Source organism: Hemibagrus wyckioides, linkage group LG07 (assembly GCF_019097595.1).
Source record: "Hemibagrus wyckioides isolate EC202008001 linkage group LG07, SWU_Hwy_1.0, whole genome shotgun sequence".
NCBI lineage: Eukaryota > Metazoa > Chordata > Actinopteri > Siluriformes > Bagridae > Hemibagrus > Hemibagrus wyckioides.
In genome coordinates this window covers 20,916,502-20,932,698 of record NC_080716.1, presented here as the reverse complement: position 1 = coordinate 20,932,698, position 16,197 = coordinate 20,916,502, and the positions used below count along the sequence as shown (strand labels likewise).

General features: G+C 38.3%; 2 protein-coding genes across 2 annotated transcripts; one reads left to right on the top strand and one right to left on the bottom strand.

The window, feature by feature from the left end:
• The first annotated feature begins 3,560 nt into the window (after positions 1 to 3,560).
• Positions 3,561 to 5,989, top strand: si:dkey-112a7.4 (calcium/calmodulin-dependent protein kinase II inhibitor 2). The gene is made up of 3 exons (XM_058394669.1): positions 3,561 to 3,717; positions 4,069 to 4,365; positions 5,169 to 5,989. Exons 2-3 carry the CDS (start codon positions 4,140 to 4,142, stop codon positions 5,252 to 5,254), a joined length of 312 nt encoding a protein of 103 aa, XP_058250652.1. The 5' UTR covers positions 3,561 to 3,717; positions 4,069 to 4,139; the 3' UTR covers positions 5,255 to 5,989.
• Positions 5,990 to 6,720: 731 nt separating this feature from the next.
• cldn7a (claudin 7a) lies at positions 6,721 to 13,006 on the bottom strand. The gene is made up of 4 exons (XM_058394667.1): positions 12,617 to 13,006; positions 10,238 to 10,402; positions 9,789 to 9,873; positions 6,721 to 9,405 (listed from the first exon to the last, which is right to left on the bottom strand). The coding sequence occupies exons 1-4, from the start codon at positions 12,837 to 12,839 to the stop codon at positions 9,243 to 9,245; spliced, it is 636 nt and encodes a 211-aa protein (XP_058250650.1). The 5' UTR covers positions 12,840 to 13,006; the 3' UTR covers positions 6,721 to 9,242.
• Between the last annotated feature and the right edge of the window lie 3,191 nt (positions 13,007 to 16,197).

Sequence of the window (16,197 nt, the reverse complement as noted above, 5' to 3'; positions counted from 1 at the left end):
ACAATATATTTAAATTTTAAATCCATGAAATCCATGAAAATATGTTTAAAGCTGTTTTATATAAAGGACATTCAGAAGGGACCAAGTCTCAATACACTGCAAAATATATGAAAATGACAGCGTCTGGATAATTATTTGATCAGCTCCATATAAATAATACACATATCCCCAGATTGATTAAGTTGAATGTTAAACATTAAGCAGAGTTACACAGCAGACAGAGCTACACAGTTACACAGCATGTTTTTTTTGTCCTGAATATGCTCCTTGAAATGAGATTAAGGGACTTTAAACAGGGATGGAAACACCGAAAACTGTCGTCTTAGCTGGTTTTCTTCTGCCACCTGGGTGAATACCAAAATACACACTGTGATTAAAAACCATAATTAAAGCCATACAAATGAACTTTCACATAAAAAAATGAATATGGGATAAGTAAATTACCTTGTCCATTTAGAGGAGTCACATGAGTGGAGTTTCTCTTCACACCTGTAATATGGTTTCCTTGCACTAGAGAGCCAAAGAGAGAATGATTCATGATTTCTGATCTGGACTTGATCTAAAAAACTATTATTATAGTAGTTATCAGCCTTGACATTAAAAAAAATTAATAAAGTGCTTGCTTACATATGCACGTGCAAGGAATCTCTGACGTCTGCCTCGGAGATCTTTGTGCTAACAAATATAAAAAAATAATAACGTTAAAATTAGATATATATATGCCATCTTACTATGTAAACCTGGAACTTTATATATCCAGTGAATACTAGCTGATCATAGACATTCATGGATTATGCATTATTCATCCATTAATGGACCAGACTTAAATCTACACATAAAAACATGTTGGTTTGGGTCCACCTTGGTGGTCACCTCAGGCATCTTTATATGATATATCCTAAATATTTTAATACGACTATTTTGAAATAGTTGCATTGGGAGAACTCCCTTTAGATGTCCCTTTTACATACTGTTTACATGTTGGTGCTCACTGGGTAAGGTTAACCTCAGATGTTGTGGATTACTGTGAATCATTTGATGATCTGTTTCTGAAAGGTCAAATCAGACACTAATTGAAATTTTTAAAAAATTCAGTATGAAATGACATCTACAGACAATAAAACAGCATCTTATTACACATGAAAGAGTACACATATATGTATATATAAAATAAAATGATTTGTAGTTTACCTGAGTTGACGCTTAAGATGGTGGCCAGGATGACCAAGGTGACCGCCATCACAATGAGCTTGGACATTTTTTCAGCTGTAATCGTTTGCAATTCCTCGCTGTTTGTCGTTCTACTGTGTTATAAATGTGGAGCGGTCTTGCTTCTGCTTATATACTCTTACACTATCTGTTATCATTCCCTGCCCTCTTAACTCACACAATACAACAGATATTAGGTTTGCATACTGGTCAGGGCAAATTGGTCTCTACAGGTCCTTACATGCTTTAAACTGGTAGAGATGCCTGAGAACAAAGATTTGTTGTCTATTGCCAAACAAGAACAAAATTGTGAAATTTGAATTCTTTAAGGTTTGATTACAATCTGTGGCCATACACCAACTGATCATGTCGACAAAAGCTGTTCATGAAAGTTCTCACCATCTCACTTTAAACTTAAAAAACGTATGTAAAAAGTTTGGCAGGATATAAAAGCGTTTACCTTCACCTGAACTTCACCATGTTTACCCTTGCAAATTCTTTGCAGTTCGTCATAGCGCCAGCGTGATGTGACTCAGACAACTCCTTTACCTCACGGTTTTCCGGACAAGACGATTTGCAAAGTAAATTTTATATATGAGCAACATATTAAAGTGAACAGATTATCATACTTTATAAAAGCCTGTAATTTATACATGGCCTTATTTAGAATTAGAGTCAATGTAGTTCACCAAGCACTTGACGCTGGCAAGCAAATTCAGATGTTTCTGTAATAGAGCGCAAAGCAAGCGTTTATGTGGGAACGGCAGTCATTTGCAAGGAATGTCTTCCTGCTGTGCAAGCAGTTTCGCAGAAATAGTTTACCGAGCTCCATTTGAACAAGGCTGCTTGTTTGTGCAAGTCCTTTTGCATTGTAGGTGTTCTTTAGGAAGAAATTTGACATGTTTATGTGGAGAAACTTGATAACCAGATAAAGCTCAGACTCACAAAAAGCTCACAGAAGGTTTTCCTGATAAAAACAAAACTACTGAATGCATTTATTACACACTATTAGACATTAGCATTTATTACATCTCTTGTTGCTGATGATTTAGGATCAGTCGGAAGTGAAATAACACGTCAAACACTGAGGCAGAAAGGCTACAACAGCAGAAGACAACACTGAGTTACAGTACTGTCAGTCAAGAACAGGAAAGTAGCCTCTGGAGAGCTGAAGACTGGAAAAACATCACCTGTTCTTATATATTTATTATTATATTATTAAATATATATTATATATTTATTATAACATATATTATTAGTCTTTTTTCCTGGAGAATTACTACTAACTAGCCAGTGTTCACTTTACAATACTATTTCAGATCATCATTAACTCCTAGGGAAGGACATAATTATATATTAGTCATTATTTAACTGATACTAATCACTTACTCATACAGTAATGTTTGGTAACTCAGAGACTGTTGAAGTAAGATATACACAAAGTGAAGTATCTATGTGAGCCATCTCTCTGTGTCTGGTAATAATTCAGAAAGAACATACTGACATACTTAACCCAGCAGAAAACAAGTATTTGAGGTAAGAAATCCATTCTACTAGACAATGATCTTTTAGACATTCTACATAAAGTACTCAGAAGTGGGAGTGATGGATATGTGGTGTGTCAAACTCTGCCTCCTCTGAGCAAGTGTTTCTATGTTAAAAATTATAAAGGAAAATTAAAGATTATAGTAAATAAAGAGTTGGAGAAGGCTTCAGCTATCAGTTCTTCAACTGCTAGGTCAGACAGCATTTACTGATGAGCTAGGATCCTGATGATGACATTTTTATCAATCGTTAAATGACCTTTAGATCTATATGTGATCTATATATTGAAACTCCACTTTAATGTCAGCTTTCGTAGATGAAAATGGCCTGAAACGTTTAGACCGAGCGTACAGCCTGACATTATTTTCTTTTGTGTGGGCTATGCAAACACCTCCACTCTGTATGACTCATGTAGTAGCCTACACTGCCCACATAAGTGTGGGATGATATTTGCATGTGGTTGTGTGGCCTCGATGTGCGAACACTGTCCTCCCACCACTACTACTAAGATTCGACACTGTGCTGTACACCTACACACACACACACACACACACACACACACAGTGTTTTGCCATCTTTCTAAGTACCTCACATTGACTCAATGACTTCTGTAATAGCTACACATCTAACCCTCATTAGATATTTTAGTTTGGGATTTTTAAGATGAATTTGCAAAATCACTAATCTAATGACTGTGAGGACAATATTGTCGTTGTATTCTATCACTGGGTCCTCAGAAAGGGTTAACACACACACACACACACACACATGCACACACACAGAAAGCCCTTCCCTCGCCGTGACGCGCACAGAAACGACCAAGGAAATCCCCAAAGCAGGAGTTACGACACAATTAGCTGTCCGTGTAAAACAGCCTACTTCCGGCTTACAGAAAACAAGCAGCCGTGTTGTTTCACCTGCGTTAAAGAGGCACTTCTGTCGTTTAGGACTTACATAAAACGGGTAAGTGTCCTGTTTTGGGGCTGTATTTCACTGACTCGTCGAGGAAATTGTGTGAAATTGGTGTGTTTATCGATCCGGCGGAAACCCGGGTACCTGCGCGCGCGTGAGTGAGTGTGTGTGTATGCCTTTGTGTTGACAGATCAACACGAGGAAACACGACTTGACACATCGTAGGCTAAAAAGGTTACAAAAAAAACCCCGAACTGAATCGTAACCCTATCAGATCCGTTTCGACGGTTCACACAGATAATGTGTTAGAGTATAATCCAGGAGGTGTTGATGAGAGTAGTTTAGAGTGTTAAGAAGATAGCGTTTCGCCCACGCAGCTAAATCCGCATTTAACATCCACAGGTGGTTTAAAGCGACCTCACAGCACTGCTACAGCAACAAGACCAGCTCTTACAGGACACAAAAGGAGATATATGAAGAGATCGTGTGAGTTTGAGCAGATAGACGCGGCCGCTGTCATGTACGGAAGTGCAGGTTTGCCCGAGCTCATCCCGAACGCAGGCGCGCTGAGACCCAGCGCCGTCCTGCCCTACAGCCCCGGACCCGGAGCAGGGGACAGACACGGGGCACAGTTGGCCTCTAACCCCCGCAGGATGCACAGAGCCCCCAAACTCGGCCAGATCGGCCGTTCAAAGAGAGGTTAGTAGTCGATGAGTATCTATCTATCTATCTATCTATCTATCTATCTATCTATCTATCTATCTATCTATCTATCTATCTATCTATCTATCTATCTGTCTATCTATCTGTCTGTCTATCTATCTATCTATCTATCTATCTATCTATCTATCTATCTATCTATCTATTTATCTGTCTATCTATCTGTCTGTCTATCTATGTATGTATGTATGGGATGTGGTAGCTTAGTGATTAAGGTGATGGACTACTGATCAGAAGGTTGTGAGTTTGAATCCCAGGTCCAATAAAAGCTGCCAGAGCTGGGCCCTTGAGCCAAGCCACCAACACCCAATTGCTCAGTTGTATAAAATGTAAGTTGCTCTGGATAAGGGCGTCTGCCAAATACCTGAAATGTCTGTCTGTGTTCATAAACACACACACACAGAGAAGTATTAAACTGTAGGCTACCTTTTCCAAAGTGGTGGTCCAAAGTTTTTTCTTCCAGTTAAGATAAATGTGCACTACATGCACATGTAGTGTAGATTGTAGTGTAAAGCTACCATCTAAAAGTAAGAAAGGTGTTTGCTGAATATGATTACATCAACATGAATTGCATAGCAGTGAAACCTAGATTTGTGATTCAAGGTTAGACTTGGCGTAAGAGGTCCCATTTCAAGTCTTATAGCTGTGTCATAAGACTTGAAACATGGGGCTTTTTACACAAAGAGGACGAACCGCAGTTGTCCACTTTGAATCATGTAATGTGAATGAATGTCATGAATTAATAGATTTATCTCTTTCTTCTTCTGGCTTTTGTTAAACAGTGGACATTGATGATGAAGACTTGGACGATATCATGAACAACAACAGGAGCTTCCCTCTTTCCATCAGTGTCTCACCTGTTGCCTAAAGCATGCTGGATTGTGCCAAAGCTGCATCGTGGCCAACATCATTAATCGTCAAGTTCTGAAACATTACAAAATGCACACAACTGTTATGAAGTGGAATAATTTATATACAAATGCACACACAATATCAGCTCTCCCTCCCTCTCTCTCTCTCTCTCTCTCTCTCTCTCTCTCTCTCTTTATTTTTCTCTTATCTTTTATCTCAGGACTGCTGACTGTTCAGTGCTCTGCTGTGATCATTGCTTGTTCAGCACTTGTAACTTTAATCTTGTGGCTGTGACATTGACTCTGTTGTTGTTACCTCTATGTTCACACTGCATTTTGATACTGAGATTGAAAAATGATTTCTAAAGGCACAGGGCTATATTCATATTAAAAAAAAATAAAGCACTTTACTGAGTGGACAAAGACCAAAGGTAGGTTTGCTCCACTCTCACAAACGTGTTCTGTGAAAGTCTATAACACACCATTTGCTTAGCTTAGATTCACAGTTACCTTGGAAACTGAGGTCTTTTGGCATGTTTTCTGCTCCCTGGATATTTAGCAGTTCAGTTGTATTTGCAGGGAGTGATTTTTCACCTTCGATCCGAACGAATTACTCTCTAAAATGGTCTAATTTTATGGTTGTGCTAATATGTGGTTTGTGCATTATAATTGACTTGCATGAAATTGCTGGTTGATTTTCATTTTGTATTTGCAAATTGCATTTTTGAAAAATAAAGTATGCATGATTATCATATCTGTCTGTCCTGTTCATTAAGTCAATAACACAGTCTTTGGATTATGTTAGGGTTTCATTTATTAACATTTTCTATCCACAGTGCTCATCATACTTCTTCCATGACTGAAGAAATGTATATATATATATGAGATATTTTTGTGGTTTTATAAATTGTATGCTTATTATCAGATGCTATTATGAGTTTATGACCAAACTGATCTCTCTCTCTCTCTCTCTCTCTCTCTCTCTCTCCCCCTGTTTATCCCTCTATAAGCAAAATCATACAGTTAAATACAAAGCCTGTACAGAAACAGCTCAAGTAGAATATTATGGTGGTGAAATCAATAAATTCCTCATGATAAACAGAGATAATTGGATATAATCAGCTTTGCACTCAGGTCTCTGCTATTAAACAATGGATGGCTTTGCAGAAAGGAATTTATTTGAAAACTAAAAACCTTGTTACACCTTGCAGTTTACTTTATATTTTACAGTTACAGAAAGGAAATGATATATAATTTCACTTTCTGGTGTCACCCAGACGAGGATGGGTTCTCTTCTGAGTCTGGTTTCTCTCAAGGTTTCTTTCTCATAGTTTCTTTTTCCTTGACACCATTGCCTCATTGCCTCATAATTTGCTCATTATGGATACATTGAAAAATTTTTTTTAACTTAATAACTTTTATTCTGAATTTATATATTCCTCTAAAGCTGCTTTGCAACAATAAAAAATGCCCGCAAATAAAATAAAATTGAATCAAATATAATGATTGACTTGACAAAGACCCATACTAATACATATCAGTAATCATTACAGCATTGTTATAAACAATACAAACTTTATTTTGTATTTATTTCGTATTGGGACATTTTATTTTGCATTCATAATCGTAGCAAAACAAACAAACAAACAAACAGACAAAAAAAAAAGAGAAGAGACAAAAATCACTGAGCACAGAGAGTCGTAACCTCACTTGCTGAGGCTGTACTTTTCTGCAACAGAAGAACACTTGATTATACAGATCACTTTATACAATTACTGTAAAAGTACATCAGTTGGTGGAAGACGTGCAGAAACACACTGACTCACTGAATATGTTTCTAGCCCTCTAACACTCACTCATATTAGGGTGTATTTAGTTATTTTTGTCCATTTCGAGTAGGCAAAGGTTGTGAAACTGTAAAATAAACACTTTTAGTTCTGTAAAATCTTTTCATTAGAAAACCAATAACGAGGCAAAAAAAAAAAGCACATGTATCATATTTACATATCAAAACAGCATTGTATTAACATTCAACAGAACAGTGCAGGAACAGGTGCTAGCTCCAAGTGCTTGATTTATTCACTTCACCTGGTCCCTTGTTGTGATCTAACAGAGCTTCAGCCACTAGATCTCATCTAAATCAGTGTATTTTTTGTCTTATTGCAGTCATGACTGCTGTGTTTTTGTCATGTCTGTGCTCAACACATCTGAGTCAAGCCCTTTATGAGCAGCATTAGGTGTGCTACGAGAAGAGGAATTACAAAATTGTGCATAGTACGGGTTTCCCAGACCTGGAATTACGAACCAATGAAACTCTTCTGGATGGAGGCCAAATACAGTTATAAATAAGCAGGTCACCACTAGCTCTTGTATCACTATTCTTGTATGTATATGTACTATTTTGCCCGTCATTTATTAGTCATGTTATATATGTCAAGCTCTGTGTTTTGTCTCACTCTGTGTGTGTCTATATACTCATCACGATTCTTGTAGTCTGTTTTTATCAAGGTTTATATGTAAATTCATTATATATTAAAATAAAGGTTGAGCTGAGACAGAAGTCGAGTCTGTTAATCTTGTACTTCCAAGAGGTTAAGAAATTAATACTGTAACAACAACAGCCATCGAGGCTGATACTCTGGAGCGCCAGAAAAACCACCACTAAATACAATCATTTTTCTATTAATACATCTGTAAGACTGACAAATACAACTCCAAGTCAGCCCAAAATAAACAGTAAAACAACACTTGTGTAACTTTTAAATGCTGTTTTGGGGAGGATTGAGATATGTACTTTGTTGGTCATGCTTTTAGCAAACTCTTTGTTTTAAACAAATGTTTTACTTTTACTCTTACTTTAATTTAACTATAGGGTTAAATTACATTTCTAGGTTGTCCAGTGAGAATACGCCATTTCTCCTGAAAGACAGTGAAAAGGTTCTGGTTATTCACATTTCTGGGCAGTTGTGTACTTTACACAACAATACGCGGACATACAATGCCCTCTAGTGAGCATGATGGTAGCACATCGTCTTACACTGGTTTCACACTACATGCGTAAGCAGAGCAGAAGGAACTCACACCCATTGTGCTTTCACATACATTCACATAGAGGCTTGTTGGAGTAGTTTATATACCTTTACTTTGTTTTATCCACCTATTATTATTCTCTGTTTTCTGTAAAGTACTAGACAGTAGAAAGGCCATAACACTTCTGATAATATGTGATGCTTTATCTGTTCTAGAAAAAGGATGATGGAAAGTGGATGTGAAAGTGTTCCTCCTCCCACACATACCATATAAGCTATATTTTATATGTTTATATGATACAATTATATGATATTTGACAATTATATAATAAAATAAATCTTCAACTTAAGCTAGACTTGTAGTTTTAAAAAACCTACCAGGAAATAGTGCATTTTTGATTATATAAAGTCATGTGTATGACACTGTAGATATAACTTATATGCTTTTACGGTAAAATGACTCATTGCCCATGTCGACTCGTTTATTTTGACCACAAATGCGGTGTCAAAAGCATACTCAGCACCTAAATGATCACACCACACTGCTGATTCAGCTCTGCTTCGTGTTGCCGAGCCGCCTTGCTGTGCAGCGTGAATGCTCTATCCTGTTAACATGTACGCTTAAGAATATGAGCTGCTACTTCTTTGCTTACGCATCCAGTGTGAAACAGGCTCAACGCTAATCTTTCAAAAGGAGAGTGATGGAATCCAGAGAGTGTGCAAGAAGCAAGAACTCAAAGAGCTAGTAAAACTGTTCCTTTACACCATTATAAAGTGTAAACCTTTGTTTTTGCAATAAGTGTAGGATATTAGAATGCTGAAGTCGGTAAGTTATAATCAGCACCTTCTGCCATTCTTACTCTATGGATTATCCATGTTTTCCACCTACTTCAGTTCAATCCATCAGGCTCAGTCCTGTTTGCTTTCACAGGGTTTGTTTATCATATACAGTTCTTGTCTGATCTTCTGAAAGCGTTCACACGTACTCCTTGGTGCTGCTGCTTGTGGTGCGAGCAGAGTTTTTAGGGTACTTGGACACCTGTTTGCTTTGAGGGCAAGAAGCCGCCAATAAAGCTCCGCCGAGAACATCGAGAAAAGATCCAGCCCATGCAATGAAAATGGCTGAGCCGAACTCAAACCTGGTAAAGGAGGGGAAAAGAAGACAGAAAAATAACATCACTATAAATCCACACGCCTTATACGCACCTACAATAACTGTAAAGTACACAGAGACTTGGAACAATCTAGAAGCTAAGTGCCCACTAAAACTACACCTAGAAGAACTGACTTTTGTGTCAATTCAAAGAGAATTTGTTCACATAACACCCCCCCCCCACTTACCACTCTTTATGCTTAATTTATATTAAATCTTATTACATATTATTATAATAATATTATGATTTTTATCACATGTGACTAAGACCTCTGCACAGTATTAAACATACTCCGGACCATTCATCAACTTTACTACTGAAATAAAACAAAATAAAAAGAATAAAAAAGATTCAGTGAATTAACCTACTTGGTGTTGACTGGAGTGAAGGGGTTGTAGAAAGCACGGATCACGTTGTGAGCAAACCAAGAGCATGCAACGATTGCGCTCAGAGCTGCGTGACCAGAACAAAGAGAGTACTTAGAAAAGCAGGCAGGTGGAAAAAAAAAACGGGTCATACAGCAAACTGCACGTATGCCCACATCAACCAGTTTTACTTCACGGCTTCAAAACACCCTCTTTATAATGACGCCTTTTATCGTAAGCTTCTATGACTGCCGCGATGTGAACGCACAGCTTTGTACTAAGTGGCAGAGCCTTTGGCAGAAAGATCAAAATCAGTCCTACACATGCTTTCAAGATTTTGTGCAATACCAATAATACACACTGTAATCTTGATTTTTACTGCCTTCTTATTTGTGCTTTGAGGTTACATGATCCATTTCATTTTTTTGAAAAGACATATGAAACATACTCACCCCCGATGAGCAGTATGATGCCACCCGTCATAGCAGTGCGAGCTTTACGCTCTTTATTGTCTTCTCCACATGTGGTGCACTTCATACCTACACAGGCAACTCCCAGTCCAGCAATCGACACGATGATGCCAACTATCATTAGAGCACGAGTTGCCTGGAGAGAACCTAAGACACACACACACACACACACACAAACTGTATGTTACGAGCATGCCAGCAAAACTACTGCAAACTCTTTAGAACCATACTGTCAAGAATCAAAAAATGATCTTAAAGTGGCTCAGTGGTCTAGCATGTAACTCCAGGGTCCCTGGTTTGATCCTGAGCTCAGGTTACTAAAAAAGTACAAGTATTAGGACTAGTTATAATAAATCACCCATAAGTGTGAATAAGTGTGTAAGAGTGTGAATCATGTGTGTGTGTGTGTGTGTGTGTGTGTGTGTGCATGGTGCTGTGTGATCCATTGTGTTCCCAGTATAGATCTGGCTCTACAGTACCACAACCCTGGCCAAAATAAAGCAGTTACTGAAAGTGATTGAATGAGTGAAAATGCATCATGATCATTTGGACATGTTTTTCATATTTACTAGGAACCATCTACGCAATATGTTGTTCTATGTGAACAGCCAAACAATAAAAGGCACAATTAGTAGGATACACTAATCAGCATCCAGGATGGGATAAAGGAAAACAGAGAATGTGTGTGCGTGCGTGTTTGTGTGTGAGAATGTGTGTGAGGGGGCTTTACCCACCCAGAACCAGTCTGTACCAGTTAATCCCTGTATATTCACATTAAAAAAAGGGGGAGGTGGGGATGGGTGTAAAGAAGCAAAAGAATGACTTTTCTAGCATCATTCATTACAGCACAATAAAAGCTCTCTTGCCAGGCACTGAAAATACTTGAGTCTGGAATCCAGTAACTACCCTCCCTACTCCCCCGTCTATTCTCCCTCTTCCCTCAGTCTTAACTCAACCTGCTGGCAGGTGCAGCCTAAACCGGTTCAAACTGGACATCATCCCAAGTTTCCAGTTCAACATCTGCCCAGTTCTCCCAGTCGTATAGATATTGATGAGAGCGGGAGGAATTATATAAGACTGGCAGGAGTGAGGGGGTTGAATGCTATTGTTTCAGGAAGAAGTGGTGTTGTGGAGACGCTGCATTCTTATTAACAAAGCAATAGCCTTCTGTTTCCTAGGGCTCTACTACAGTGATGTGATAAAAACAGATTTAAGATAGGAGCCCTCCTATGTGTGTGTGTGTGTGTCTGGAAAGTTTTTGGAGGTTGTTGTTGCCAGTATAAATACCCATAAAATCACCTGACACAATCCTGTCATGTAATAATATTTTATTCTATCTAAATTAAAGTTCAGATGTCCTGAAATCCTGGACGTTATTTATACAAAGCACAAACTGGTTGACCATTTTTGCCAGCTGGTGATAGAAAGGAAACAGTTTCTCAATTACTGCAACTAATGAATTAACAAACCAATACATAGTCTTAAAAATGTATCCGTGAATTTTAGACAAGTAATAAGACAAGTAATAAGGACGATGGAAACTAAGTGACCAGCCGGCAACGATGCCAGACGTCTATCAAGTGGTCTATCTATGGATATTTAAACAGGATGCAGTTTAGTTCATTATATTTGTTTACATATATCTTGTCTTTGTTTTCCTAAAGGTATCTGAGTTCAGTAGATAAACCAGCTATGGTAATAATGTACTTTTGCACCTCCCAGTGCTTTCAGACACAACAATAAGCTTAGTGTATGCTGATACAAAGCTCCCATAGTCAGAAGAGCTGAGCTGACAAGCACTGAGGGAAGTGATACAGCAATGTGGCTCTAGCAATGTAACAAGCAGCAATCCCCTGCAGTAGAAGATTAATACACAGGCGTCCAAACACCACAGGTGCATTAACCTCACCCACCTTGTCCACTCTGTCTTTTTCCCTTTTTCCACCACTTTTTTCCCTACTGATTAGTGAGTTACTGCGTTTTTGTAACGCACCCATGAGGCAAACAAACGCAGTTAACGGTAAATGATGCTGCGCCCAGACTTCTAGACTTAAAGTTCCACATGATCCTTCAAAAGGTGTTCAAACTTTTCGACTCGTATTGAAATTTGTACTGAATTTACATTTACTGAAAGCACAGCTTACGTACTAAATAACGTACTAAATAACTAAAACAGACAACGCGATTATAACAAGCCTAAGTGGGATGCAGTGGTATCCCATCCCATCCGTCTCGCGCTCAACGACCCTGACCAGGATAAAGCGCTTTTTCATCAATAACTAAAATAACACTGTCACTAACACTATAACACTCAATGCAAAGCAAAGATATGTTCAAGTTCCTTTACTTGGTTATACTTACTGTCTAGCTGCAGGACGGAGTCGTAGATTTTGCACTGGAGTTGACCGGTGCTCTGGAAAGCGCAGGACATCCACAGGCCCTGGTAAGTAGCCACAGCAGTGATGATACTGTCTCCCACATGGGCTGACATTTTCCATTGCGGCAGTACTGTGCCAATGATGAGCCCCATGATGCCCACCAGAGACAGGGAAAACCCGAGCAGCTGCACTCCTGAGTTCGCCATGTTGGAGTTGAATGGAAGCACTTTACTTTTCCAGATGTCCTTGAAGGAATAATGCAATACAAAGTCTACGAGACACGCTTCTGTCTTTAGTTTCTGCCACTAGGGAACTACCCCAGGCAAACTGAAATAGCGCACTTAAATACTGAAGATGAGGCGCGACTCAGAGCGCGCGCCTATCTGCATCCACCCCCGGTGGATGGCTAAACGGGGGGGCTAAACGGGATGTTGTGACGTCACGGCCAATAGTTGGAGGTAGCTTTTAATCCACAAGCTGGATCCAGATCAGATTGGATGAGACAGGGTGAGGTTGTTTTCTTTTCCCAAGAATTCAATCATGAAATATTAGGGCATGTAAATGTCAGAGTGTCTCAAGGATGAACGGAGAAATCTGCTGCCCACTCACTGCTGTGTGTCATTATCTGGCAGGGTTTTACATCCTCCCTACCTCCAAAAAATAAAATAAATTTTCACACATACTCCTTCTAATATGATTCCATGATTACGGCACCATTTATTTTGCTTTACCAACTTTAAGGAGGCAATGGGTAGCATTGTCACCACACAGGTCCTCAGTTCCCAGATTGATCTTGAGCTTGAGTTCCTGTCTGTGTGAGGTTTTATCCTTGTAAACATGGGTTTTCTCTGAGATTTCTGATTTTCCTCTAACTGATTTACCTCTTTCTGATTATCTAAAAACAAGCTATTAGCTGGGTTACACTAAATTTCCTGTTGGGTGAATGTGCATGGTGATGTAATATGTACTGGCATCCGGAGGGTATTATTGCCTCGTTCCCAGTGTCCCTAAGCATTGTGACCTAAGATAAAAAAATGAACAAATTTTACAACTTACAATATAAGGAAATGCACATGTAACCATTAAAAAAACATGTTAAATTGTTAACATGGTTGAAGGTAACAGAGTGGAATTTTAATGAACAAATGTAGTTAAATAACACCTTGCACTTGCACAGAGAGCTGACTTAAATTCTGACCTAAATTCTGTTAATGAATAATTTATTTCAATCTAAAATTTGTGCAACAAGGTTGTTCTTTCAAAATGACATCAGTCACAGTGCCACTAAAAATAAAAATCAGTACGTCAGTTGTATTAATGCTTTAACTTATTTTCTGAAACTCTTGGTATGACACTGTACCTGTGTTTTAAATATCTTTTATCGTTGCATTATTTTTAATATGAAGTGGGGCACTACATTTGTTGGAGTCACCTATAAGTAATAAAAATGTTTGTTAAGAGAGCTGCATCTCTGCCGTATCTTTGGCCTGAGACAATCCTCTTCAGGAAAGTTCACTTTAGACCAACCCAAATGAGGCAGCACATGTGAAGGTGTTTAGAGAATAATACTCTTACAGTTCAAACAAACTTACAGTTTTGACTTACAGTCAAAAATGAGATATTTTGACACAATAAAACAGATAAAAAATGTGAATATAAAGTGTCACATAGTGTTATTTGTCTTTACTCTTCTCCAATAGTATACAGTAATGATTTATAATCTAAACCAGAAGATGACGTCTGAAGTGACGTCTGATTTTGTTTTTTTTTTGTCAGTGTCGCCTCTGGCATGCTCATTAGGGATGTCATTTTACATCTGGAAATCCTGTACAGCTGCTTTGTGACAATGTCTATTGTTACAAGAACTATACAAAGAAAAATTGTGAACACTTTCTGTTTTTTACTTCTGGTATTACAGTTTTTGGTCTATCCCGCCCCTTACTGAAGAATTTATTCAGTAACTGTGTTTGGCTGCTGGTATGAACTCAAGGTCTCCTCTCAGCTGACTGGATGCCTTTGGCTGTACTTCATAATTTCCTCAATTTTGTATCCCCAAGCTACAGACAATGTAAAAGTGTTCTTAAACTTACAACAGCAGTCCTTAGGATGTTGATTATTGAGTCCTTAGGGTGTTGAGGACAATTATTTTCCCCTTACCATAGGTACACATGTCATTGAGTGTATCTTAAAACCCCAGTTTAGTTCATTCATTCACTCATTCATTCCTTCCTTCCTTCAGTCAGTCAGTCAGTCAGTCATCTTTAAGTAAATGTTTAATTCATGTCAAGATTTTCTGAGTTCTGGGCCTAATCCAACTGTTTGGTAGAGCTATACGGTATCATAGATATATGTTTGAGTTAGTGATTGAAAGTATGTAACTTCTATTGGTGGAATGAATAGGCCACTGGACTACTGCAACTCTCTACTGTCAGATCTACCTCTGAAAGCAATACATCCTCTGCAAATGATCCAAAATGCAGCTGCACAACTTGTTTTCAACCTCTCACACACCACCCCACTGCTGCACTCCCTCCACTGGCTTCCCGTAGCTGAACACATCAGATTCAAAACACTGATGCGTGCCTACAAAGCCAAGAATGTACCAGCTCCCTCTTACCTCAAAGCTCTTATTACTCCTCGCACTGCACCACACTCCCTCCAGTCTAGTGGCACTGCTTGACTGGTCAGGGTAAGAGTTAGGTATACATCAAGACTCTAAGGTGGAGGAATGAACTTCTTCTAGATGTCCAGTAAACCAGTGTTGATGTATTTATTGATACTTCAAAGCAGTTTCATGTGTCACTCTGGATAAGTGCACCTGCCAAATGCCATAACTGTAAATGTAAATGAATAAAAAATACACTGACTTTAAAAAAAGTACTGCCGTGCTATTGTAGTAATAATTCACTTGCACTTGAAGTAAAAAGGTGGTTTATAGGTTGTCATGTTGTCATGCCTCGAACCGGTCTCTGCCCTGGGTGTTAAGGGTTTACATGTTATCCCCGAGCTTTAGAGTGTCCTCTGGGTTCTCCCTTTGTTCCCTCCATGTCAGAAATGTGTTGATTGACATTTTTAATTGGCATCTTCTAAAAATGAATGGCTGTTCAACCTTGAGACAAGAAATTCAGCTGATATTGTATAGCTGAGAAATGCATTTTTAAACAATTATACTAACCAACAAAGTGAGCAATGATTAAGCGAACACCATCATGATTATAAAAAGAACCAAAAAGAACAATAAATAAGATCAGCCGGCTAGCTAACGTAACCAAATGCTTTAAGCTTTAAATCTTAAGTTTAATACTGAACTTTCATACTGTAAAATAGCTAAAGGTCTGGCTAGTTAGTCTAGTTTACTCTGCTAGCTAAAGGTTGCAGATATCTCCATGGGATTTGGCTTGCATAATTAGCAGATTATCACATTATTTTGATCAAGATTTGAAAGAGAAACTATTTAATATTTGCACATACTGTATTTTAATTGGCTTATTGTCTTCTGGGCTTAAATTTATTGTCTGTTTGACTTTCAAACTGTGATTGTAATGAGAGTACATGTAGTTCATT